This window comes from Zalophus californianus, chromosome 4, assembly GCF_009762305.2.
Source record: "Zalophus californianus isolate mZalCal1 chromosome 4, mZalCal1.pri.v2, whole genome shotgun sequence".
NCBI lineage: Eukaryota > Metazoa > Chordata > Mammalia > Carnivora > Otariidae > Zalophus > Zalophus californianus.
The window spans coordinates 25,762,671-25,790,372 of record NC_045598.1 but is presented as its reverse complement, the minus strand read 5'-3'; the positions used below and the strand labels follow the sequence as shown (position 1 = coordinate 25,790,372).

Genomic DNA, 27,702 nt, shown 5'->3' with positions numbered 1-27,702 from the left:
AGAGACTCTCCCGGGGCCATCCGCCAGTAAATGGGAGTAAAAATTCAAAGCTTGGCCTGCCTGTCTCCAGATGCCTTTCTAGTAATGGCCCAGGTTAAATGAGGGGACTAATTACGAAGGGATAACTGCGCTGCTTCTCAGTGATCTATTTTTTGGGCCAACCTGAAGGGACACAGAGTAATTATTTCCTGGAATGAGCATCTTCTGCACAGGCCCCAGGATGCTCCACACTCAGCCTCCCGCATGGAGGCTGACACTGCCTTTGCTCGGCTACAAGTCCCAGCAAGGTTCGGCACACTCCCACCCTGCCCCGCTCAGGCGGCACCTCACGGCGGGGTGGGGGGGGTACGGGGGGAGAGAACAAGATAAAACAAAATCCAGCTGAGCTCCTAATTCACATTCCATCTCCGGCAGCTCCTCGATGATAAATAATTCTGGAATTGGAAATGAGGTGGAGGGAGGCGGGTGGAGACTTGGGCAGTGCGGCTCACCAGAACTTCCCACTGGGGGTCTTCCTCTCTGCAGCTCCACCGACCAGTGAGGCAGGGCCCACGAGGGGCAAGCGGCCACCTGACCGTCCTTCTGTCTCTCTCTGTCTCCCGCTTTACGTATTATTTTTAATCATGGTAAAGTAGACATAACAGAGTTGACCATTTTCACCATTTGCAAGAGTACGTTTCACTGACATTAAATGAAATGTTTTGCAACCATCCCCGCCACCCGTCTCCAGAACTTTCTCATCTTCCCAAATTGAAACGATGCTCATGAAATACCTCTCCCCTCCCTTCTCCCAGCTCCTAGCAACCACCATTCTACTTCTGTCTGGAAGGATTTGACTATTCTAGGTGCCTCGTGGAAGCGGCATCGTACGATATTTGCCTTTTTGTGGCTGGTTTATTTCCCTTGGCATAGTATCCGCAAGGTTCATCCATATTAGCGTATGTCAGAATTTCTTTCTCTTTAAGGCTGAATAGAATTCTGTTGTATAGATTTGCCACATTTTGTTTATCCGTTTGTCTGTTGACAGATGCTTGGGCTGTGCCCGCCTTTTGGCCACTCTGTATAATCCAGCTGTGAACACGCCCCATCCCTACCCCAGGTGGGACGTGACCATGTATCACCAGGGTATTCAGGTGGCCAAGTGAAGTGTGCATCCCCTGGACCCCCAGGACTGCCCCCCTGCACAGTGCCCTGCAGACCCCTCCCCTCGCCTCACCACACCTCATCCCGGGCCTTGCAGGTTTCCATGGCAACCCCGTGCCAATCAGCTGGGAAAGGCAGTCCAGTGTGGCGGTTTGAGTCCCAGCTGTCCGCTTACCAGGTTTGCGACCTCGGACAAGCTGTTTCATGGCTGTGGTCTTTCATTTCTTCACCCGTAGAACCAGGTCATACTAGTCCCCACTTCACAGCGAAGGGGAGAAGTTGCAGGAAATGGAATGCGCTTGTTCTCTGCCCGGGTCATACTAGGTGCTCGGCATGGATTACTCGGCGTGGCCATCACAACTACCCTGATGAGTAGTTAGCCCCTTGGTTAGTCTTGCTCTGTCTGTAAAGTTGCCTGCTCTCTAGATGAGAAAACTGAGCTGAAGGTCTTGCCTGAGGTCCCTCCCCGGTCAGCGGTGAGGCTACAGTTGTGAGTACCCAGCTTGCACTCCTGCCTAATGTTTCCTTCTGCCTCCTGTGCATGGAAGGCACCTAGCATAGGATCTGGTCCGCAGGAGGTGCCCAGCAAATGCTGAGCCGCCTGATAAACTTTGGACATGGCCACAGCTGGCTCCTGACTTGAGGAAATCCAGAAGCAAAAGCAGAGTTGACTGTAACAGGCAAGGCCCTTGTTTGGCCCAGACATTCTGATCTTGCAGCTGGGCTGACGGATCATATCTGCCATGCTGGGCAAGGGCACTTGGCATCCATGCTTGTGACCTTGGTAATCTGTGGATGCTGTCTTCCTGTGAAGAGGGGCCGCGTGTTTTATCGTTTCTCAAAAGGTCCCTGATCCCCAAATGAAGACCCACTTGGATTCTAAAGCTCATGGATCCCACAAAGCCACAGGCTCTAAAGTTTCTGAGCAGCAGAGATTGTGTGATGCTGAAGCTCGGAGAGGAGTCAGCTCCTAGGTCAGCGGGGCTGCAGTCATTATGGAAACATGGCAAGTCAGCAGAAATATGTGCCGGAGGACAGACAGAACCAGTCAGGCCTCAGGGTCATAGAAGAGAAGCTGGTGTTGGCAGTAAGTGGGATGAGGTCAGACCACTGTGAATGCTAGGCTAGGCCGTGGCAAACAGGAGACACCACACCTTCCACGGTTCAGCAAATAGCAGTTTATTTCCTGCTCTTGTGTCCGTCCTGAACAGGTGTTCAGTTTGGTGGGGCGGCTCTCCCTCACGTGGTAGTTCAGGGACAAAGCCTCCTTCCATCTTGGAGACCCACCATCCCCGGGGTGTGGTCAGGGATATCCAGGTGAGATGGAAGAACTTGGAGGAAGCTGCATGGAGGGTTTTATGGGCCATGCCTGGAAGTGGCCTAGGCCACCACTGAAGAGGGCCCAACTGCAGGGAAGTCTGGGAAATGTCATCTAGCTGTGTGCCCAAAGGGAAGAATGAGTTTTGGTGGGCAGCTGGCTTTTTTTTTTTTTTTTTTTTGCCAAACACAGCCAATTTGACATTTTCTGATGCCTGCCACTTTAGGAAATGTCTAAGGAACAGAAACCCCCTGAGGTAAGTTCAGTAAAGAGGGGTTTATGTTAAGTATTCAGCTGACAGTCTCAAAGAAAACTAAGTACATGGTGGTTGCCATGCATCCACTCATTCATTCAACAAATAGTTGTGTGGTCTGTTGTTTTTTTTTTTAAGATTTATTTATTTATTAGAGAGAGAGAGAAATCACGAGCAGGGGGAGGGAGGGGCAGAGGGAGAGAGAGAAACAGATTCCCCGCTGAGCAGAGAGCCCAACTCAGGGCTCGATCTCAGGGCCCTGGGATCATGACCTGAGCTGAAGGCAGATGCTTAAGGACTGAGCCACCCAGGCGCCCCCAACAAATAGTTTTTGAGTGTCTGCTGTGTGATGTGCTAGGATACAAAGGTGAACATGTCAGACAGGGTCTCCTCATGGGGTCTGCATACTAGTGGGAAGAGGGGAATAAACAACAAGGAAAGCAACAAGAACACATAAAATGATGACACATGGTGGTTAGTACTCCGAAGGTAACATAAAAGGTGGTGAGACAGAGAATGATTGAGGCCAGGTTAGGTGCCACGGTAGGTCTCTCAGAGGAGGTGGCATTTGAAGTGACATGTGATGGATGAGCATGAATTAGCCATGCAAAGATCAAAGGCCAGAGCCCTTCTGGCCAGAGCCCTTCTGGGCCAGGGAAAGTTGTACAAAGACCCTGGGGCAGAAAAGAGCTCGATGTACCTAAGCATCGACCACCACCGTCATCCTTATTCAGATCTCTTAACTCTTTACTCCGTTACTTTTCCTCTGTTTAATTCCACTGGTTTCACAGCGGGACCACCAAATTCGGTGGCTCTGTTTCTTCCCTTTCTGGCTTGAGCTCTTAGCAGCACTCCACACACTTTGGGCCACGTTGTCATTCTCGAGATCCTCTGAGGGCCCCATAGCCTCCTTGACCCACCCGTACCTATTTGTACAAGCTTCCCAGAGTGGAAGCAGGGTGGAGGGTTGAAGGGGGGCAGGCAGGGAACCTGTGGTGGGGACTGGATGAGCCGGCGGGAGAAGGGCTGGGAGGATATCCCATGTTCTTGGCATTCAGGAATGTAAGGTGCCCAAATAATGCCTGGCACAGAGTGGACCCTTAGCGGTCATTGCCTCACCTCTCATGGGGCTGTGGCCTGGGGCAGGTGCTCTGGTAGTTTCTTAACTCTAAAGGCTCACAACCCAGAATGAAAGCACTGTGAGGGCAGGGAGGGTGCTCCTTGTTGGGGCCCCAGCACCGCGAGTGTGCAGAGGCATTGGCTGCCTGAGTGAACGAACAAACGAACGAACTATGCCTGTACACCAGTGTGTCTCCTGAGCCGCGGGCCGTGTGGAGGGACGGATTCCCATGACTTGGCTTGAGCAGGTGCAGAGAGAACTAGGCCTGTTCTAGATCACTGCTCCAGCCCTGGAGACGCTGGGAACAGACAGGCCTAAGGAAACGAGGGTGGGGAGACCAGAGACCCAGACCACGGCAGGCAGGGACCACGGTGGGTCAAGTTCAGACACAGGACAAAGGGGAAGGGGAAGTTGGGAGTCCTCAGGTGTCCGGAAAAACTCCCGAGGCTCTGGGTGAAGTGTGAGGCCAGGCTGTACGCAGTCAGGAGCCAGAATTGAGAGCTTGCCTCTCTTTGGGAAACAGTCCCAGTGATAGAGTGATCGGGTCACATCAGCTCTTTGGAGACACGGAGAGGGGTACAGGCTTTCTGGGGCCTCTCACCCCCTCCTTCCCTGAGAGGGAGGCAGAGCAGTGCGCAGGGACCTGGCCCCTTCTCCCAGCCCAAGCCCCGTGCCCCGGGACAGCTGCAGGCCAGGTCGGGAGATGACTGAGACGCCCTTCAGTTCCCTTGGGGAGGGGAGGGCGGCAAACTCCTGCCTCCGGGCCCTCGTTCCCCCGGCACAGCTGTGCCCACCGCTGTCTTCTCAACTATGTCCCCCTCAGTCCCCATCCTCAGCAGGCTCTCCCTCGTAAATACACGTATGCCGCCCATGTCCCTGCACAGACGCAAATTTTGTATCTACACCTACAGTCTATATATCTATCCACACCTGTAACACCAGTGCGCGGGCACACTTGCGTACACTGTAGAGACACAGTGTTCTTGTTCACACACACACACTGTGCTGGAGGGGACGCAAGAGTTCGGCATTGCTAGAACATCGGGTGTGAGGAGAGACAGGGGGCGCCAAGGTTGGAGACAGGGGTGGGGCCAGCTCTTGGAGAATCTCAAGCGACGTTCGAGGGAGTGTGCATCCCACGCGAGTGATGGGGAGCCACCACAGGGCTTTCGGAGGGAATAGTGTGATCCTATTAGCTCTTTAGAGAATGGGTTGGACTGGGGCAAGTCTAAAGACAGAACAGGGAGGAGGGGACTGTCTCCAAGTCCATGAGAAGAAGGTGAGATGGGGGAGGTGGCCCTGAGGCATTAGCAGGGGCATGGGGTGGAGGGACAGAGAGGAGAGAGGAAAGGAAGCCGACTCCAGAGACTGATGTGAGAGGTTTTGGCAAAGGTGACTGGAGGAACCCCCTCCCCGGGGGACAGGTGGATTTGGGAGAAAGGCAGGAGTTCAGTTGGTCCACATGCAGCTAGAAGCATCTGTACGACTTCCCCATGGAGAAGCCTGGCGGTGGGGAGACTTGGGGCCTGGAGTCGGGAGGAATGTCTGGCCTGGGACTTTGCAGATAGATGAGGAGTCAGCAACACACGGGACAGCACTGAGAAGACAGCAGCGTGCTCCAGGGGCTCCGTGCTCCTGGCCGCGTGCCACCTCCTCTACCTGGAATGTCCTTCCTTCGCTGCCAAGACCAGACCTAATGCCTCTTCCAGGAACCTTCTTGGAATTATTCCTTCCCGTCATCCCTGAGGCCGTGTGCCGCTGCCTGGGGCAGCCAGGAGGAGGGGTGGAGAGGAGCAACGTGGGGCCGAGCGGGGCCGAGTGGGGCAGGGTCCTGGGCCCGTGTCTGTCCCCTGCCGGGTCCCTGTGCTGTCTGCATTTCCCTAGCTGCTTTGGGGCTGGTTAGGACCGCTCAGAAATTGTTCTTATTAGGCCAGGGCAGGCCTTTCAGACCAGCAGCAGACTAGAAGCGGGTGAAGCCGGGCCCTGCTTGGCTCCACAGAAGTGATGTGGGTCCAAGTGATGCCACCTGCCTGGCAGAGACTCGCTGCTCCCAGTTCCCGGGACCCACCTGCTCCCCGCGACTACTGTTCCCACTTACTGTCTCTCTCAGCTCTGGCCTCACTCACACTGCCCTGGCAGCCTTTCCCAGGGAGCTCCTGGGACTTATATATAATTGCATCCCCAATTTAGCGAGCATTTACTATGTGCCAGACACCAAGATAAGTACTCCGTCTGGTTTATCTTATGTAATCCTCTCAGCGGCTCTCTGAGCTGGGTGCCGGGACGACTCCCATTTTATTGGTAAGAACCCCAAGGTGCCGGGAGGTGAAATAACTTGCTCAGTAAAGAGCAAGGCTGGTATTTGAACCCAGGCCATCTGTCTCCAGGGTCCGCTCTCCTCACCAGGGCACTCTGCTAACTACATATTAACTACTAACTGGCGGTGGGGCGGGGGGGGGGAGGCGGTGCAAATTCAAACCCAGGTCTGCGGGACCCTGGCACCATTCTCTGAGCCATGGTGCTCCGTGCCCGCTTGACCCCGACAGCCTCGCCGCCCGCCTCATAGCCCCTGGTCAGCGGCGGCAGCTGCCTGCATCATCACCACAGCTGGATCTGTGTCCCCACCCCAGTCCTGCCTCCCGCTCTGGGCCTGGGTGACAAGAGCATCAACCCGGGAGCTAGGCGGGCCCCGTGAGTGTGGGGATAGTGACACCCGCTTCCAAGACGTGCTCTGCTTGTAGGAAGGAGGCACCTGTCAGCAAGTGTTACTCACCCAGGAGAGGCTATGCGGAAGGGGATTGTCATTTCGATACATAATATAGATTGTTTATCGTGGGGGGCGGGGGATGTGTTGTCCCTGCGGTCATATATGCAAATGCAAGAGCTATGTAAAGATGCCTTCTGTATTGGTCTGTTTTTATATACGCGTGTTTGAGTATGAGAGAGAGAACATGCTAGAGCGTGCACGCATGTGTATAAGGAGGGCATTTGAATGATGGATTTGTGCCTATGGGATGTGAAAGTTCATCGGTATGCTTCTGTGATGTGTAAGAGATTGTGGGGTTCCCCCAAGTAAAGAGCTTGTCTAGGGCAGAGACAGTTTGACCTCCTGCCTCTTGACCCTGGAGGGCTCAGGCGGGTGGTCTTCAGCTGCACAGGGAGCTCCACAAAGACTTTGGACTTTGGGATGCATGTAAAGTTAGACCACAGAAGCAGTCAGAAAGCTCGGGGCTGCTGATGGAGAGAGGGAGAAGGGCTCACAGACTTCCTGCGGGGACTCAGACACGGCGTTTCATCCATGTCTTATAGTCACTGTACCCACCATCCTCTGCAGAAGGGACAGGAAATGGGGGGGTGACAGTGGCTGGACGCCTCTCTTCTCTGTTCCTCTTTGGGCCCCTCTGTCAAATTCTTCTTAGAAAGAGGGAAGCCAAGGGGTGCAGAGCCTTTGGAATATTGTGCTTCTTCCAGTGGAATGCAAGCCAAAATGTCTCTTGCCTGAAGAAGAGAGATGGCCATGAGGTATGCTGTAGCTTCTGGGCCCTGGACAGGGAGCCAAGTGCAGGAAATGGGGGCCCTGGGGCTCCATTGTCCACAGGGCTGGCACTGGTCCACAGCGGGTTCTTATGGGCATCCCAAATGGTGCTGGTGCTCAGACACAGCATTTCCTTGCTAGCCAGCAGAGTATCGGGGACTTAAGCCCCAGCCGGAGGGAGGGGGCTGCAAAGCTTGGGGGAGGTTCAAGGGAAAGCAAGGCCAAGTATGCAGCCCAGTGGGACAGCCCCAGCAAGGGAAGGATGACTTCCCATATGGGCATCCTCACCCAGGGTTGTAAGTCCCAGCCTTATGGCAAGACACCCTGCTAAGCCAGGTCAGGCCTCCCCCTCTTCAAGTTTCTTTTCCAAGATTGGTTCAGGATCCATGACTTCCTGTCTGCAGCTGGGCAGGGCTGAGGGCCCAACATGGCTAGCCCTAGCCAGAAACCTTGGGAAGTCCTAGCCCACCAGGCCAAGAGTCATTCTGCCCCAGCCAAACAGAAAACATACGCTTTTTATATATCTAAAAGTCATCAGATGAAAGAAAAAATCCTATGCCTTTGCCGTTTTTTTTTTTTTTTTTAAGATTTTATTTCTTTATTTGACAGAGAGATAGAGAGAGAGCATGAGCAGGGGGAGCAGCAGAGGGAGAGGGAGAAGCAGGCTTCCCACCAAGTAGGGGGAGCCCGATATGGGGCTCGATCCCAGGACTCTGGGATCATGACCTGAGCCGAAGGCAGCCGCTTAACCAACTGAGCCATCCAGGTGCCCCTGCCTTTGCCGGTTTATAACATATGCTGAATTCAACTGGAAGTGATAAGTTTACTTCTTTGATAAGAATTGATCCCATTCCTCAAAGCTCCTGACCAGTGGAGCCTGGGAAACCTCAGGCCATCCCAGCTTCCAGAAGAACATAGGTTTGGATGTACCGAAGGGGGATTATGTTTTTATTTTTATTTATTTATTTTTTAAAACTTTATTTATTTGAGAGGGGGAGAGAGAAAGCAGGAGCAGAAGAGCAGGGGGAGGGAGAAGCAGACTCTCTGCTGAGCAGGGAACCCAATGTGGGGCTCAATCCCAGGACCCTGGGATCATGACCTGAGCAGAAGGCAGCTGCTTAACCGACTGAGCCACCCAGGCGCCCCGGGATTATGTTTTTTAAAAAATTCGTGTTAACTGGGAAAGTTCTATGTAAATGTCAACTATCACTGCTATTGTCCTTTTATGATGGTGATGATTAATAATGTAAACCAAGCAACTCGGGTTTATCTTATCCTAGGATCTAGCAATTCCCGAAACGTGTTCCATAGAACGATTCTGAAGTTACTAGGTGATTCTGAGGAAGAAAAAAGAGGCGGGGGGAGGAGAGATTCTGTAGTTACATTTTTGGAGATTCTGGTTTAAGTAAGGTTCAACAGGTTTCTCGCCTGAAGAACCTCTTGGGTAAACTCGTGAGCATTGGTTTCTGCTAGAGGAGGGAGTTTCTGGAGTATTTTTTAAAAATTACTTGACCCACCGAATGCTTTTTTCACGGAATGTATTTCTCATTTTCGTATGGAACATACTTTGGGAAACATTTCTAGGCTCCATTCTGCAGTTAATCAGATTTAGCCCCAAACTGCATATTTAGCTGCTCTAACAGTATTTTGTAGCATTTCCCCACAGGGCATCAATGATTCTCCATGCATTGCTCTGTCCAGACAAGCTGGAGAATCCCTGTGCTCGGCTGGGGTGGGGGTGGGGGTCGGGGGGGCGGCGGGGGCGAGAAGGCTGAGCAGGGAGCACCAGGGTTTGGGGCTGCAGAGGTCAACAGAGGCTGCCTCATGGAGAGCCTTGTGCCAGCCTAAAGTACTCATCAGAGGGGCTGAGGCTTGCCACTGGCTCTGGAAACAGGAGAGGGACATTTGGTGCATAAGAACAGAGGCTGGGGCTTCGCTTAGGGATTGGCTAGGGGAAGGAGCGGGTAGCTCAGCCCACTGCTCTCCTTTAATCCTGCAGGGGATCCTCAAACTCATGTAGGCCCCACTCTGGGAGGCTCTGAACTACCCCTCCACAGCCTCTCTTTCTGTTCAGTGTTGTGTTCTCTAAAGGAGGGCTACCTGTCTCCTTTTCTTCTTCCTCTTTTTCCCAGAGAGATCCTAGTGCCTTAAGAAGCTGAAGTCATTGATGGGAAAGTGACTCCCCTCTGGGGCAGGGTTGCCAAAATTGACAAATTAAAATATAGGGTGCCCAGTTAAAGTTGAATCTCAGATAACAAATTTATTTTTAGTGTAAGTATATCTCAGATGTTGTATGGGATATACTTATGCTAAAAACCCCTATTTGTGTTTCTCTGGAATTCAAATTTAACTGGGCATCCTTTGTTTTAACTGGCAACTCTATTCTGGGGCCTAGGATGTTGCCTTCTCGGTGCTGCTTCTAAAGAATGGCTAGTAAAAATGAGGAGGCCATGGGGTCCTGTGGTTACAAAGCGTCAAGGAGAATCCTGCACTGACAGCCCCTGTGGCCCCTGCTGGGGGGAGGGTGGATGCCAGCACAACCCCAGTTCATTGGGATGGGGAGATGGGGCCAACAAGGATCTGCCTGGGTGGGGGTGGGGTCTGCCCTAGGTCTGGCCGAGAGAGGGACTGTGCAGGGGCCCAGAGCACCATCTCCATGCTGGGAAAACAGCCTTGAAGCCAGAGAGGTCAAGGTTACAACCTGATGAAGGACACGGCACCATAGTCAAATGGCTTGAGTTTCAACCCCAGCCCTGATCCCAACCAAGAGTGTGACACTGGGTCAGAGTTAGCCCCGCTAACTTCCTCATCCCCCAGCCCCCAAAAGGCGACCTCCATGGTACCTCTGTCAGGGGAAGATGAAATAGAAGAGCCCAGATTAAGTGCTGAGCGGAGGGCCCGGCTCATATTAAACATCCAAATGGTGACAGTCACTATCATTACAGCTGACACTGTGACTCTTTTTCCTATAGTGGGGCTCACGAATGGCAGCCTAAAGAGGACCATGATGACTAAGAGAAGTACGATTCTGACAGGAAAGAGTGGAGACTATATGTAGGCAAGCCCTCCCCTGCAGCCGGCACAGCGCTACCTGTTTCCAGGGCCAAACTGAAGGGGAAAGGAAAGGGGGCTTGCCTCTCAGTCCTCGGGTGCTTACTGCCTATGTTGGCCTGGCCCACTTCCTGCCAGTCACCTCTGTCCAGGACTCCCGCCTGCTTGGCTCACTCCTCTCCCAGCCTCTGCCCATCCTTGATGCCCAGCAAAAAAAAAAAATCATACACCTGAGCTAAGTGCATAACCGAATCGACCGTAGTTCGGGGCTGCCCAACGATGGCTCGTGGGCTGGCTGCCTGTGTTCTCAGTAAAGTTTTATTGGAACATGTGTTGTCTGTGGGTGCTTTTGCACTACAGTGGAAAAGTTGAATCATTGAGACAGAGACCATAAGGCAGGGCCCAAAATATTTGCTATCTGGTCCTTTACAGAAAATGGTTTGCCAACCTTGCACTAGTTTATTGCCATATATATTTTTTATGCTAATATATAATGCATATTTTTATATTTATATAATATACATTATATATATGTACATATAAAATTCATTCAACGCATTCCAACCAGGCACCCTCTTCCTGCCAGGCATTAAGTCAAACACGAGATAAATACAGAATAAGTCATTCCTGCCCCTCGGGGGAGTCCAGCGTTGAACACAGACACCTAAAGAAACACTGAGAAGCAGGCTTAGCTCCCGTTTGGAAAGCAGGGTGTCGTAAATGGATGGCTGAATGAGTTGCAATGTTGTGTGACAAGTGCAGGAACTGACGTGCAGCTAGAACTCCAAAGTAATTCTGTAAGTGAGACCCCAAGGCTCCAGTCATGTAAAATGTGGGGTGTGAGGTCACAAAATGACGAGATGACCAGAGGGGCCTGTGTAGTTCACAGACGGGCATCTCCAGGTTTCTGGGAGCTGATTGCCAATGACATTATGCTTGAATTGACCTTCTATCACAACGTGTTCTCCAGGGATCTTCCAGTTTCTATCAGACACGAAGGGCATCAAGGAGGGCTTCACAGAGGAAGTGATGCTGAAGTGTGGCTTCAAAGGATGAGTAGGAGTTTTCCAGATGGAACATTTGAGAGAACGGCAAGATGTGCTTGGGGAGCCTGTGGTTTAGAAGAGCAATAGTGGAGGGGACAAGATTGGGGGAGCAGGAGATAAAGCAGAAGCTGTCAGCCGGGGTCACATCATGGAAGGATGGGCCTGCATGAGCGTAAGCTTTGATTTATCCTGACAGCCATGGGAAAGCTCTCCAGGTTCTTTTTCTTTCCTTTTATTTATGTTTATTAATCTTTCAAATCATTATTATTCGTGTGTTAATAATGCAAAGGAGAAGGGGGCCTGCACTGGCCCGTGTGCCTTGGTGGTAGGGAAGCCACTTCTGGCCCATGCGCGCCTGATGGGGCGAACAAGGCAGGGCCGTGCTAAATTTGCCCTTCTAGGATGCTCACTCCAGCATCAGTGGGGACAGTGCATCGGAGAGGGCAACACCAGCAGCAAGGAGATCAGAGTGGGGTGCAGAAGTCCAGGGGAGAGGCGAGGAGGAATATCAAAGGAGATGCAAGGATAGGGCAAGTGTGATTTATGGAGCACAGCCAAGTCCAGCGGAGAGGCCAGACTTGCCGCCCCCAGAAGTCAAAGTCCAGCCACAAGAAAGGCCCCAGAGATTGAACAGTTCACAGCTCAGAGAGAGAACCCCAGGGGTTAACGGAATAACCGACATGAATAGGTTACCGTGAGTGGTTGTCAATCCCAGCTCTGCTTTGCAGACCCCTGGACAAGCCCAGGCTCTGCCTCTGAAATTCTGATTCAGCAGGTTGTGGGACAGGCTTTAGTAGCTTTATAGAACTCCCCACATGACCCCATGTGGAAGGTTGCAAAAACTGCCAACCTGAGCCAAGAGAATGTGCTCACAGTGGAAGGTTATGGCTGGCGCTGGTCGGGAAACCTGCAGGTGGCATACCCCATCAGAGGCCCTGGTGCCCCCCTGTATTTGTTTGACTGACAGGCAGCAGGAAATGTACGGGGCCAGGCTAGGGGCTGACTTGCCTGGTGGACACTGCAAGACATCCCCCAAGGGAAATGAGGGTGAGTCCCCTGTGAGGATGTTTCAGGATACACGCGCCACCCCATGGTGGAGTGACTCAAGGTAGAGTGGTCAAGTGTAAGCACAATCTCATGCAGCTGCAGAGTACATGGGCTCAGCAGCCAGGCACTGCCGTGGAAACCCAGCCTTACCCCGCAGTGAGCCATGTGGCCTTGAGTAAATGCCCCAGCCCCTCTGGCAAGCATGTTCATCTCAACAAGGGATAATAATGGCATCTCTGTCAATGGGTTGTTGAGAGGATTAAATAAGAACATTAAGTCATTCAATAAGCTTTTATCAAAGTATTATTATACATGAGGTGGCGTGTTCTAGGAATTGGGACACAGAAGTGAACAAAATAGACTAAAACCTGTCTGTCTTTACGGAGCTTACATTGTAGCAGGGTAAGAGGAAGAATAGCAAATGATTCAAATATATAATAAGTCAGATGGGAGGAATGGAAGCGGAGGCAGCAAGTGGAGACAGTTCTTTGGGGATGGAAATATGTACAAAGCCCTTGGCACTGGGGCTAGCATGCAGTAAGTGGGTGATAAATTATGTTTACAAGGCCAAACAGCTAAAGGTAAGGGAGTTATAAAGAATAACTTGATAAAATAAGATCATGTGTGTGATGCAGAAGTGTCTAGCACAGAGTAGTTACTTGGAAGAGAATGGTTTTTATTCCTCCCTCTCCTGACCATGCCCCCTACCCCTCAGTCACACACACACACACACACACACACACACACACACACACACACACACACACACACACACACGGAACACCATCTCTTCTTTCCATGTTGAGGGTTGTGGGAGATGTAATGCTTCTCTCTGAATCCTTTTTCCCAGCCGTCCTGCCACTTAGTATCAACCGTAAGGCCACGCAGATGAAACAAGTTACTTGATGGAAGATAAGAAATCAAAACATATGGAGGGTGCTTGTCCAGAGAGCATAAATGACTCTTCTTTCTAAGATGGGAACTAAAGTCTCAAATTAAAAATAAAAGAAGGCACGATGTAGCTTTTGCTGCCCTCCAACCACAGAGGAGATTCATTGTCATACAATCACTGAGAATATTATGTTGATTGGCAAGAGCCAGGCTTTGTAGAAGGGACAAAATTCTCCACAGCTAATCTACAATGGAATTGTTCAATGTCAGGCACAGCTTTAATAATATCGTTCTGGGCTGCGTTGGATGTAAATATCCCCCTCTTCATTTTGTAAGCAATCAAAGGGAAGTTTTATAGGTGGGAGAGCATGAACAGCTATAATATCTGTGCCAAAAAACACATGGGCAAAATAAAAAAAAAAAAATCAAAGAATGCCGCACCTCGAAACGCTTGCTTTGTGGCTTATCGCCGATCTCCTCTGTCTGTCCGGCAAGTTGCACATCAGACACATTATAAAAGCCCTCACTTTAAATGTTGCCCTTGACATTATTAAAAAATACAAGGTTAGTAAATCAGACTGGAGGGAAAAAAAACAGACTGTTAAATCTGGACAATCAGGTAATCACCCTTCCTTCATCTTGTCTTGGCACCTACAATGATGGAGGGAGGGAGGGAACTCTGGTTGATTAAGCACCCACTATGTGCTGGATGCTGTCTCTGTCAGAAGCAGTTTCACAGTCCAGTTAAGAGTGCTGAACAATGGAGCCAGAAAGACAGAAATTCACAACCTAGCTCTGTCATGTTGTAGCTGTGTAACCTGGAGGAAGTTGCTTAAATTCTGTGTGCCTCAGTTTTTTCATCTGTAAAATGAAGATAACAGGTATTCCACTGGATTTTGAGGATTAAGTAAAATAAATTTGTAGCCCAGGGCCTAAAACATACCAGGAACTAAATAGTGGCTATTATAGAGCTAACTTTACTTAATGTGTACAACAGCCCGCTATAAGTTGAATTGTGTCCCCAAAAAGATATATTGAAGTCATAACCCCCAGTAGCTGTGAATTTGACCTACCTTATTTGGAAATAGGATCTTTGCAGATGATGAAGTTAAGATGAGCTCATTGGAGTGTGTCCTAATCACAATCCAAAATGATCGGTGTCCTTATACATAGGTGAAATTTAAATACAGAGACACAGAGTAACAATGCCACATGAAGATGGAGGCTGGAAGTGATGTGTCTATAAGCCAAGGAATGCCACAGATTGCCAGAAAGTCACCAGAAGCTAGAAAGAGACAAGAAGGGGTTCTCTTACAAGTTTCAGAAGACTGTGGCCCTGCAGACACCTTGATTTTAGAATTCTAAACCTGCATATTGTGAGACAATAAGTACCTGTTGTTGTTGTTTTTTTAAGCCACCCAGTTTGTGGTACATTGTTACAGCCTTAGGAAACTAATACAATACCCACCATAGGAAGAAAAGGTATCCTCATTTTCAGATGAAGAATTGAAGGCCAGAGGTGACAATTACAGCTTAAGATCACTCAGCTAGAGGTAATGAGCTGAGATCGGAAGCCACACCTCTCTGAGCCCAACATCTGCCCTCTCTCCCCAGCCACTGTATGGCCTCTCAGGAGCAGAACTCAAGATAAAAAAGGAGGTGGTGTTGGGACTGAGCCCCCATTCATCACACCCAAGTCCCAGCCGAGGTGCCAGGTCAGAGTGGCCTGATTATGAACAGCTCATTAAGTAAAGAGCAGTGAGTGTTTGAGAGTGACTTTTTAAAAAGAATCGACTTTTATTTATAGTGACGTTCCAGTCATTAATTTCAAAGGAAGAAAGCCCAAAGCAGAAGCAGGTTCATTAAAAATTTGACATTAGTAATTTAATTAAATTGGGTCTTTGTGTCTCGTTGTGGAAAATGAAACGTTAGTTCTACACCAGTTCTCAGCTCATTTCCTCTGGTTGGCTCCCTCCCCTCACCTTAGCTTGCTTTCTTCTCCAAATGTTTACCTGGCCCGCCCCTCCAACCCCCAACACTCACAAACACACACACATCACAGTCACTGCCTCCGCTGCAAGCCAGCAGCGAGAGCTCATGGGAAACGTCAAGGAAGCCAATAGTGTGGGATCATGGGAAACGCCAAGCTAGCCAGCAGCATGGGATCATGGGAAATACCAAGGAAGCTAGTAGTGTGGGATCATGGGAAATGCTGAGGTAGACAGTAGCGTGGGATCATGGGAAACACCAAGGAAGCCAGTAGTGTGGGATCATGGGAAACACCAAGGAAGCCAATAGTGTGGGATCATGGGAAATGCTGAGGTAGACAGTAGCGTGGGATTCATGGGAAACACCAAGGAAGCCAGTAGTGTGGGATCATGGGAAATGCCAAGCTAGCCAGCAGCGTGGGATCATGGGAAATTCCAAGGTGGCCAGCAGTGTGGGATCATGGGAAATGCTGAGGTAGCCAGTAGCGTGGGATCATGGGAAATACTGAGGTAGCCAATAGTGTGGGGTCATGGGAAATGCCTAGGTAGCCAGCAGCATGGGATCATAGGAAGCGCCCAGGTAGCCAGCAGCAAGATCGTGGAAATGCTAAGCTGGGCCAGTGGGCAGGATGATAGAGGTAATCCTTTCATCTGGGTCATCACACCCGGTCGAGAGAGAGCATGGGCATGGAGAGTTCTTCAGTCCTTTAGATAACTCACAAAAACATCAGCCTCTCGAGGGCAGGGACCCGCCTTGTCTAGTTCACTGCTAATTCCCAGCATGATAGGTAGGCCCACAATAAATTTTTGTTGCATAAAGGAATTAATTCATGAATGAGTAACTTGCCCAAACAACTAATTAATGAACACACAATTATGTCCCTGCAAGTGCCAGGCATTGTGTTAGGGCTCCCAGGATACACCTACGGACCAGATAGGGCCCCTGCCCTTGTGGTCCTGTGACCCAGTGGAGTCAGGCATCTGCCATTTTCCGAGCACCTACTACGTGCTGGGCACTGTGTCAGCCAACCATGCATCATGTAGTATATGGTAACCCCTCCACCACTAGGTATTGTTCTCCTTTCTCAGTTGAGGAGATCAAGGCTTAGAGAGGTCACATGACTCAAGGCCACAGAGTAAGACAGAGACAGCGCCTGGTAGCAGACCCAGATCAAGGTGATTGCAAAGTCTGCCATTTCTCTCTACACCATGCTTTCTCCTCCTGGAAGGGGAAGATAAGAAGAGGGAGGGAAAGCCTTCTTTCTGAGGGTTTCTAAGATCATCAGGGTTGGTAGAGAGGGTCCTGGAAGACGGCAACATGGTCAGGAAGAGTGTACGGCAAGGGTCCGGGAAGCTCTCTAGGATTCAGGCTGGCCACCTCCACTTCTTCATCTTTATTCCTCATCCTGGCCAACCCTGCCCTCTTATTTCAGGTTTCTTGAGCTCCTCGGTTATCTTTGGCCTCAGGGCATTTGTGTATGATATTTCCTTTTCCTGGGACACTCTTTGGCCTAACTAATTCTTACTAATCTCTCAGGATTCAACATACATGTCACCTCTTCCAGGAAGCCATCTCGGACTGCCGCAGACTGGGTTTGGTCCTCTGCCTGGTCCCTATCCCATCAGAACATTTAACATACCTTTAATTGTGCATATCTCTCATGAAGTGTGCTCAGATTCACATGTGTCTTATTCACATGTCTGCCAGGCTCTGTCCTAAGCACTTTGCATATCTTCGCTCATCTAATTCTCCCCAATACCCGGTGAGGGAGGAAAGTACTGTTGTGATCCCTGTCTTGCAAACGAGGAGACTGAGGCACAGGGGGTTAAGAGAGTTGCTCGGGGTCCCACAGGTAGTAAGCCATCTGTCCAGGATGCGCACCCAAGTTCTTGAGTCTGTACTCCCCACCACCCTGTTCTACAGCCTTTCAGTGATGTCTCAGTGAGTGATGGACACGGACAGGTGTGGCACTCTGGACGTGGCTGTGAGCCCTTGTCATTGCCCTGTGGGGACATCTCAGATTGGTAGGCGGTCTGACCTTCAGGGCGCAGGCAGTTCTAACTCTGGGGAGAAAGGAAGAGCGTTGGGGGAGCTGGGTTGGGTTGAACCAGTGACTCAGGCAGAGGAGCTCCCCCTCTCCTCCCCCCAGATTGGCAGGTTACAATGCTCTGGCACCCTCCCCAGTTTCTCGGGATAAAGAGAGCGCACCCACAGCTGGCCGTGATTGCTCTGGCTTGGGTCACACATTGTACATTGTATTCCCTGGCTCCCCATCTCCCCCTTTAAGTGGGTCAGTCGGATCAGAACTCAGGTTCTTGTCTTCCCACTTCACTGTCTGGTCCAGCACTAACACCCTTCAACTCTCCCAAACCTGCTGGGCCGAAGGACCGCTCTGGCTGCCAGGGCAGACAGGCATGAAAGCAGAAACACTGGGTTTAATGAGCACCTACTCCCTGCCATGCTCTGCGCCCCTTCCCTGGTCTTGAGGAATGTGGAGTGTGAAACCAGGGCAACTGAACCCAAGAGATTAAAGTGACTTCCCTGGGGCATCTCGAGTGATGGGACAGACGTAATCCACCTCCATGGCTGTGCGGGAGAAAAGGCAGGAAACCTGGATGTCTGGCTAAAGCCACAAGCGTGGCTCCTCCTTAACCCAGGACCACCGTGCATTTTCAGGGACTAGGCAGCCTTGAGAGGGCCAGCCCGTCTACCGGGGAAATAAGACCCGGGGAGGTGACTCGCCCGGGCAGGTGCTGCGGGGAAATGGGCATCAGGGCTGAAGCTGCGCTCACAGGCTGCGTGTCTCCCTCTCTCACAGTTCTCCCCAGTCACACGTGTGGGAACCCCGGGCGGCTGCCCAATGGCATCCAGCAGGGCTCAACCTTCAACCTCGGGGACAAGGTCCGCTACAGCTGCAACCCCGGCTTCTTCCTGGAGGGCCACGCCGTGCTCACCTGCCACGCCGGCTCCAAGAACAGTGCCACGTGGGACTTCCCCCTGCCCTCCTGCAGAGGTAGGCAGCCAGAGAGGGTCTCAAGGGTGGGCAGTACCCGGAGGGGGATGCTGGAGATTCCAGGGGGGGCCCGGTCTTCAGTGGGGGAGCCTACGCCGTCCGCTCCAACAACGTCCAGGGTGCCTGCTCTGGGGAGTGCCTGTCTGGAGACCACTGCGGGTGCTCAGGGTCCCCAGCTATTCTAGAGGCTTCTCAGCCTTACTTGACCTTCCAGCCCTCAGGTGTTCCTTCCTTCGATCCCTTTCCCCCACATGAACAAACTTATTTTTAGCCAGTCTGCCCTCCTGTCTAGAAGAAACACGGTTTCTTTTCCGTTACGGAGCGTCTGTGCCCGAGGATCTCCCCCAGCTGCTTCCCTTCCTACTGACCTCACCCGGGCAGTTCTTCCTTTCCCTCTCCTATAAATATCCTATAAATTCAGCCTCTCTCCCTGTTTCACGGAGTCCTCCTCTCAGCCTCCAAATATGCTCAAAACCTCTTTACCCCAACAGCCACCCCCCCCAAAAAAAACCTTCCACCTCAGCCTCCCAGCTAGAGTGACCAACTTATCCTGGTTTCCCTGGGATTTTCCCATTTTTAGCTCTGAAATTCCCACATGCTGGAAGCGCCCTCAGTCCCAGCCACACTGGGATGGTGGGTCATCCCCTTCCCAGCCTATTTCTTATTGTTCCTCCAGCCCATAATAGCTGGGTTTATTTCTAAGCTAATTTCCCATTCCTCTAATCTGATGATAAAAATAGCGCATGATCATTTTTAAATGATCTCAGAAAATTCAGAAGAGTAAAACAAAATCTGTTCATTTTAACAATGATTTTCACGTGTTTCCTTCCTATCTTCTAATTTATACTGCACTATGCATATATTGTGAATATGTGTATAATTGAGATTAGCGTGCATGTAGATTTTTTTAAGGCACCTTTTAAATGCTGTGACATTGTACTGTAGGGTTTCCCAGGCCACCAGGAATGCCCAGCATCTCAAAAGCCCCATCCAACCTTCTCTCTCCGCGCCCCCACCTCCCATTTACTCCTCTGCAGACTGGCCTTTGGCCCCAATATTCTGCATCATGTTGCCAAATCAGATGGGAATTGTTTTGGCCCTTATATTTCTTGACCTCTCAACAGCCTTTTGCACTATTCACCACTCTTTTCTCCTTCAAACTCTCATCTTTAAATTGTGTGGGTCCCAGAACACTCTGCTATAGGTCTGGGGGGGGATCGTTTCAAGGAGTTGAGAAATGATTGGAACATGCGGCTCTCCTTGGGTTCAAGTTTTACCTCTCTCTTAGAGGCAGCTTTTCTGTAAATACTGTCCAAAGACTCGCTCGGGAGCCTGGCTCCCCATTCCCACCATATGCGCACGCCCTTTGTATTGTCTTCACCAGGGGTGGAAAATACTTGGCACATATATCTCCTCCCTTGTTCCCATTCCAATGGCAGACATAATTAACTGATCACGGCACCCTTTCCTGAGCCCACACACGGCTATGAATTCCTTCCCAACAGGCAAGCCACAACCAGTCAGCGTGAGTCGCCACGTGATCTCATGTTTGTTTATTCCACTTCGCCATGTTGGTCCTTCTTGGTGGAACCCAGGGGAATGAGAATCTCCCTTCTTACCTTCCTAAGTGCTCCTCTCAGGCCCCATTTCTAAGTTGGGATGTGCCTCTCGTCCCGTGATTGATACCAGGAATGACCAATCCCATCAGGTGAGACCTTGGCCCCTCCGCACAGGTGTGTGGCCCTGAGTGGCCAACCACGGCCTAAAACTGCTGTCTCCACTCCTCTTAGAATCCCTATCCACCCCCAGCCCAGAAGATGTCACGGCTGAACACTCTGACCTTCCCAGGAGGGGTGTCAGAGTTGTGACATGATAATAGAATATGGAACCTGATAGTATATGAAATCAAGTATTTAAGTTGTGAAACAAGACCCACCATTCGCTTTCCTCTTACAACACGATACATACCATGCTCTTTTAATATGGAAATGAAAACAATGGTAGCCCAAGTATGAGAGGCAGAGGGGCTATCACCCCATCTTGTGCCATATAGTTCACATCAACACCCATCCCAATATGGTGGAAATCCACTTCCCCTCCCAGGGTCTCCGGGGATCTTCATCAGCTTTAGCCTTCTCTGAACCTGTAATTCACTGCCATCCCTCATTTCCCTGGGTTCTGCTCTGCGAGCTTAAGTCAAGAACCTGGCCCATTGGTCTTTAGTCTCTCCTTGTCTCGGAGGAAAAACAAAACAAAAGCAAAACCCACTAACAAAGGTGTTTGCACGCAGCGCAGCCTTTATTGAAGATGTTGGTGGCAACACAGGGAGTTTGTGGCTCAGCAATGCAAATGGCTGAGAATGAAAGTCTGAGTCATCATGAGCCTCAAAAGCTTTCGGCCCCTGCTCCCTGGAAGCTTGTCCCTGGCTTCTTTCTTGACAGGCTCAGGCTTCCTTGGGGGTGTGCATCACACACTCTCTTCTTTCTCCAGCCAACTCCACTTGGTCCCTCTTGACTTTGGCCCCACGAGGGGACTTGCATTGACCTCTTAGGCACAAGAGCCCCATTGCCTCTTGGTTTTGCCATCTCCTTATAGGCTAATGTGTCTCTTCCCAGGGTGGTATTGTCCTGAACAAAGAGAGCCTTCATCTGGAAGAAACTTGGCTGATTATGAAAATGCCTTTTTTAAATTAATCCACCAGTAAAAGATAAATGATGAGGGCCATCTCCTGGAGGTCTTCCTTGGCTAGGTGGGCTCATGGCCCCCAGTCTAGTGCCTGCACGTCCGGACGTGGGGGGCGGGCTGGTGTGGGCTGGGGTGATGGTACTCCCCCAGCACGCACACCACAGCAGTGGTTCATGGGCGTGGGAGGCCTTTTTGGGGCAGGACTTTCTCCCAAGCCCTTCTCCTTCCTCTCTTGGCCTCTCAAATGATGACGATTCTTCTCCTTAATGCCGGAGGGCCCAGCATGGCCTCGCCTCTGGGGACATCATGCATCTCTGTGGATTTCTCATCCACTACATGGCTTCTAATTGCCGCTTGGAGGTGACTCTCCAGTGTCTGTCTCCAGCCCCACTCTCTGCCGTATGCTGCAGGCCCACATGGGTATCAGACTCTACTGAACCTTTCCTGGAGTGTGCTTCAAATGGGGCACATCCAAAATCTAATTCTGTCTTCCCAAACCTGCTCTTTGTGTACCTCCCCCAGCTCAGTGAAGAGTGTCACCATCCAAGGTGGCCAAGCCAGACACCCCAGCAGCATCTTACCCCCTTCACCGTTCTTGCCCCTGACACCATCAGCCACCAGGTCCTGGTGCGTCTCTCTCTGCACCTGCCCTCGCCTCCCAGCCTCTGCCCTTGTTCAGGGGCTCTGGCTAGTGATGGTCTGGACTACCTCACGTCTCATCTCACCTGTCCCACTGCAGAACAGCCCTCCCCGGGTGGCCATCTGCCATTCCCCCACCACAGGTGACCCAATCCATTCTCCACTGCTGGAGTGAACTTTCTAAGCCACAGATCTGACAGAACACTTGTTGCTTAGAGGCTATCAGTGGCACTTCACCCCTGACGGGGTCAAGTTCAGATTCCTTAGCATGGACAAGGCCCTTCCAGAAAGAGTCCCAGGCTGATCTTTCTAAGTCTTTTCTAAGTAGCTTCCAATTTAGCCACACTGGAGAAGGCCCTCTTCTGGAACACACCAGGGAAGCCAGCCAAGGGTGTCAAGTGTGGTTTCTGAAAAGGCTTCAGGTCCTGGAGGCTCCTTGGTGTCGTAGGGGGCTGAGATATGGCTCCCGCCGTCGGGGAGGACAGATGGCTTTCCTACTCTCCGAGTCCCAGCACCTCCCCTATTCTCTGGGCTCCAGGTCCGGTTCTGGTCCCTAATTCACCACAAGCTGCAAGAATAGTCTGAGAAGTGTCCTCAGTAATGCCAGTGATTTTCTGAAAGCGATTTTCCAAACTGCACTTCCTTAGGAGGCCAAGCTGTACAGGAGCTGAGGGTGCTCATCAGGAGCCACGCGATGCCAGGAGCTGTGGTCATGCCAGAGTTAACAGTTTGTACTCGGGAAGGATTAAAGCCTTTTGGCCTTTTTTCCTCTCATGTAGAACTCTCAAGGGCTGGCATCTGTGAGTGGATAAACCTCATCCACTGGGCAGTGGTCCGTAAATATTTGCTGAATGAGCGGGTGGCTGGATGGGCCTAATTCCCCACCCGAATCTTGCAGTCATACAAGCCCGAAAGGCAAATTGCTGGCCTGGGTTAGCCCACCTGCCCAGCAGTGCCAAGGAACACAGGGTCTGAGGCCAAGGCTTCCTGGAGCAGGTTGGAGGGCAGGGAATGCCACATGCCTGGCTGCAAGGTAGACTCAGCCTGAGGACATAGCCTGCATTAAGGGGGAGTAAGGACCCACTGGGATATTAGGGGACAGAGCAGGTGTGAGGCTGACCTCCAAGGAGGCCCATCCTAAGGCTGCTGGCCCTCTGAGACTTGGTCTAGCTGGCAGAGGGAAGGAGGCAGAGCCTGTGGCCTCCCTTTGCTTTGTGTCATTCTGGGCACCTTGCCAAAGGCAGAGGTCCCTGGGAGGCTCTGAGCTTTGTGGAACCTCTTTGAATCACAAGAAGGAAAACCACATGGGTTTTAGCAAATGTCCTCTGACTTGTGAGGAGCATGGGCCCTGGAGTAAAGAAGCCTGTCTGGGGAAGGCATAGGGTTCAGATGTGCTGGGGGCTGCGAGACAGGTGGAGAGAAAGCAGCTTGAGCAAGCAATGCTTGGCCTCTGAGGTTTAAGCCAGACACTGCCGGCTGTCCCGACTCAGGGAAGGGGGCATTGGTCTGCAGAAGCTCAGGCTGCACGTGTAGAGCTGCGTTCCCGATTTTCTAGCCCAGGGGAGGAACCTGGGGAAGGCGAGACAGAGGCAGTGTGCCATGGAAAGAGCGTGGAGTCAGACGGGTCCAAGTCAGCCCTAGCCATGCCGTGCCAACTCAGAGCTGCGGGTCACTGGTGTGTTGCTAAGCCTCTCCGCGTTTTCAAGTGGGGAACACAAGCAGCGGGCTGGGTCGCTTACTCATTCATTCACTCAGGATCCAAAAATTTCATGAGTGCCTACTGTGTGCCAGCCAGTTAGTAACTCAATCCCTATTTATTGACTGCCGGTTGTTAGACATTTATTATTCTAGATACAGAGAATTGCAGTGATGAAAAGTCAGACCAGACTCCAAGAGATCATGGAGTATTTATTTGATTTTAGCAGCTGGGAGGCAGAAAACAGATAAAAATCAAATATACAAATTTCAGATCTGAGGGAAATGAAGCAGATTGTGATAGGAAGACTACTTTAGGTGGGGAGAGGACCCTCTGAGCAGGTGATATCTGCACTGAGTCTTGAATGATAAGAGGAGGTTGTTATGTGAAGACCCAGGGAATGGCATTCCCAGCAAAAGGAACAACAGGTGCAAAGTCCCTGAAGCAGGAGGGTTTGCCACATTGGCAGGCCCATGTGGCAAAGTAAAATGGGGGGAGGGGTGGGGGGAGAGGGGTTGCTGTGGTGAAGCCGGACAATAAGTTTGGGTTTGGTTCTAAGCTCAGAAAGGAGCCAGGGAAGAATTTTAAGCACAGGTATAGTGCAGCTGAATTTTTTATTTTTTTTCAAAAGATCACTCTGAATGCCAGAATGAGAGGGACTGTAGTCGGTAAGAGGTACAACCAGGAGGACTGGTCAGGAGGCCTCTACTGCAGGCAAGCAGGCTGGAGATTCTGCATTTGGGTCACGGGTGGCCATGGGAGAGATGGAGGGGAGGGGGTAGACGGGGACTGTGGTTTGGGGGCACAGCCAACAGCCCTGCTGATGGGATGCATGTAGGTGCGGATGGAATGAAGGGTCAAGATTGACTCCTAGGCTCTTTGTCGAGCGCTGGCAGGGTGGGGGATGGATAACTGAGATGGGCGTGGCTAGCACAGAGCGGCAGAAGCATGTGCCCTGAGGGGAATCAAGAGAGCTCCTTTCATCCAGATGAAGTCTGAGATGCCTGTGAGACGTCCAAGGCTGGGGGGAGCGGGTATTAATTCTGTGGCTGGGGAAGTTCTGAGCTAGAAAGAGGTGGGGAGAGGTATACGAGGCCCTAAGTTGGCACTGCAGGTGGCAGAGAGGGTCTGGGAACTGCATGCTGGGCCCCTTTGTGCTGATCACACTACACGAAATGCAGAAAGTACCAAATATCATGCCAGCCAGTGTGGATCTTGAGTAATTCTGGAATGCACCATGGCTCCCAGATACCGTTCCTAACCATGGGGTTCCTCTCCTACCACTGGGGTCACCAGTCCTTCTCCAGTCACCTTTGCCATCACTGTTACTGTAGCAGGACCATCCAAAGTGTGCTCTGGAGTCTAATCACCTGGATTCAAATCCTGGCCTTGCCACTCCTACCCACTAGCTGAGTGACCTTGGGCTAGTCACTCAACCTCTCTGTGCCTTGGTTTGCTCACCTGTAAATAATACCAATAACGGTGCTTAACTCACAAGGGGGAAGTGAAGCTCAAGTTGATAAACCCTCCGTGTGTGGCAGAGGGCCCTGCTTGTAACGGTGACTCAGGGAGAGTGAGCTGCCATGATTCTGACTGGCGCCAATGCAGGCTGGCATTCAGGGAGCACTAACTCTCCGCCAGACCCCGCTCTGCCTCCTTCAAGCCTCACGGAAGCGTCACAGGAACCCCAGGAGGTTAAGAGCTTGCTATCCCCTAGTGCACGTGAGGGAACTGAGGCACGGAGAGGTTAGGTACTTTGCCTGCGGCCTCACGGCTCGAGCACAGCAGAGCCAGGACTCTAGCCAAGGCCATGCGTCTACCAGCCAAGATCTTGACCACCACAGTTTGCTGCAGACAAGGAGAGTGGCCTGTGACGCCTGGCAGGAGACTCGCAACAACGCTGTTGCTTCCAGAGCTCCGGCTTGGTGGCCCAGGGCCCGAGAGCTTGATCCTCTCCTGGGTGCGTCCCCTGAGGGGTCCACGCGGCTAGGCACTGCCCAGTCTCCTGTGTTCCCCCCGGGCCCTCCTCTGTGGCCTGTCCCGTGAGCTCCAGGAGAGAAGCCTCAGGAAAGGGGCCTGAGGTGGTCCTGCTGGGCAGATGCCACTTCGGTGGTGGGGGGTGGGGGAACCAGGGTCTGGGGGGCTACTTTCGTCCTTTAGAGGAAGCCTGACTCAAGACTCACCCACCTCCACCTGAGTACAGGTAGCTGGCCTGCACTTTGGAGGCAGCACAAAGCCCCCACCTCAGGCCCCTCAGGCAGGGGAGAGGAGGAGCGGGTGGAGGCTTCTCAGGCTCAGAAAAAACCCTCTCCGGGGCCTGGAGCAGCATTGGAAACAGGTGGATAACTGCGTGGGTCTGGAGTCAGAGTGTCCGAGCCTCAAATCCTGGCTCCAACAGTTAGTAGCCATGTGACTGTGGGCAAGTTTTAAAAACCACTGAGCCAGGGCGCCTGGTTGGCTCAGTCAGTTAACCATCTGCCTCCAGCTCGGGTCATGATCCCGGGGTCCTGGGATCGAGCCCCACATCAGGCTCCTTGCTCAGTGGGGGACTCAGCTTTTCCCTCCCTCTCCCTCTGACCGTTACCGCCGCTCATGCTCTCTCTCTCAAATAAATAAATAAATAAAATCTTTTAAAAAATAAAATAAAAACCGCAGTTTCTTCATCTGTGAAATGTAGATGATATTATACCTATCTCTTCGAGCAGTTTGAGGAGTAAACAGAAGTATCAGCTAAGCATTTAGCACAATGCCTGGCCTATACTGGAGCCCAATGGAGTCATGTAACTGAATGCCATGTCCCACCTGCATTCTTCTCCCCAGAAGGATGCCTTGGGGGACCATATCCATGGAAGGCATCCGGGGTTGGGGAGGGGCAGAAATAGCGATGCTCTCAGGCAATTGCAGTTTCTTAATTTTAGGAAGGGGTGTCTTTGATAAAGCCAAGGATAAAGGGGCGAACCCTGAACCCCCAGAAGAGGGGTTAAGCAGGTCACTGGAGCCCCTGAGGACCCTGAGCCACACAGCACAAGGAAAAGGGGGAACATCGAGGCTTTAGGGCACTCGTGCTCACACTTGAGTTGTCAGATGGCAGCTTCACCCCCAGGGCCTATGGGGATTTTTGTTTCCTCAGAGGTGGAGTAGCCTGAGGATTGAGGATATGGACAGAAGCCCAGAGCCAAGGGCCCCAAAACTTGCAGGCGTCCAGGAGTTTGCACTGACATTGGCCTGAAGCACAAGGAAGGGAGAAGTAGGCTGTTTCCTCTCTCCCTACCTGAAATTTGTGAGTCACTGGAGAGTTAACAGACATCCTGGGGGACCCAGGGGTAGTTCTCTAACATTATAGTTAATTGAAGAAATTTCAGTGGAACTTAAAGTCGATCATAAAGAAAGTCATAAACTTGGAAGGGCAATGCTCAGCATCACACACCTGCACCTTAGAATATACACGACTTAATGGCGGTGCAGACTGCCCATTACCAGAGAAGGAGAAAGTGTAAATTAGTATTTTAGGACTGTGGTGTCAGCTGAAGGTTATATTTTATGGCTCTGAAGTTGTAACCATGAAATACGATGCCTTGTTTAAAGTGAGAGGAAATCTCCAAACAACTTCTAGAGCATCTTCAATCAAAGCAGGATGTTCAGGAACCAGGGTGTTGGAGGAGCCCGGGAGACAGGGACCATTCAAACAGGAAAGGTGCCACCTCTACAGTGGACTCGCAGCTCTGGGCAGAGGGCCTCAAACTCTCGAGTCCTCAGTTCCAGCACAGTCTAGAAACCATTGACTAAGGTTAGGAGCTTTGATATTTGTGGAGCTACTGAGATTTGTGAGTCACTAGAGAGTGACCATCTCAGATTGGCTTACCAGACTGCTTTTAATAAAAGCAGGGACATGTGACTCTGGAAAACAGTATGGAGGTTCCTCAAACAGTTGAAAATAGAGCTACCATACGATCCAGCAATTGCACTACTGGGTACTTACCCCAAAGATACAAATGTAGGGATCCGAAGGGGTACGTGCACCCCAATGTTCATAGCAGCAATGTCCACAATAGCCAAACTGTGGAAAGAGCCAAGATGTCCATCGACAGATGAATGGATAAAGAAGATGTGGTGTATACACACACACACACACACACACACACACACACACACACACACACACACACAATGGAATATTATGCAGCCATCAAAAGGAATGAGATCTTGCCATTTGCAACGACGTGGTTGGAACCGGAGGGTGTTATGCTGAGTGAAATAAGTCAATCAGAGAAAGACA

The 27,702-nt window shown here is 51.2% G+C and overlaps 1 protein-coding gene across 1 annotated transcript in view; it reads left to right on the top strand.

Moving 5' to 3' along the window:
* Positions 1-27,702, top strand: part of CSMD2 (CUB and Sushi multiple domains 2) — a 594,848-nt gene that overhangs the window by 181,485 nt on the left and 385,661 nt on the right. The window contains exon 4 of the mRNA XM_027615123.2: positions 18,212-18,406. Within this exon, the coding sequence (XP_027470924.1) occupies positions 18,212-18,406 (195 nt within the window). The remainder of the gene's footprint in view (positions 1-18,211; positions 18,407-27,702) is intronic.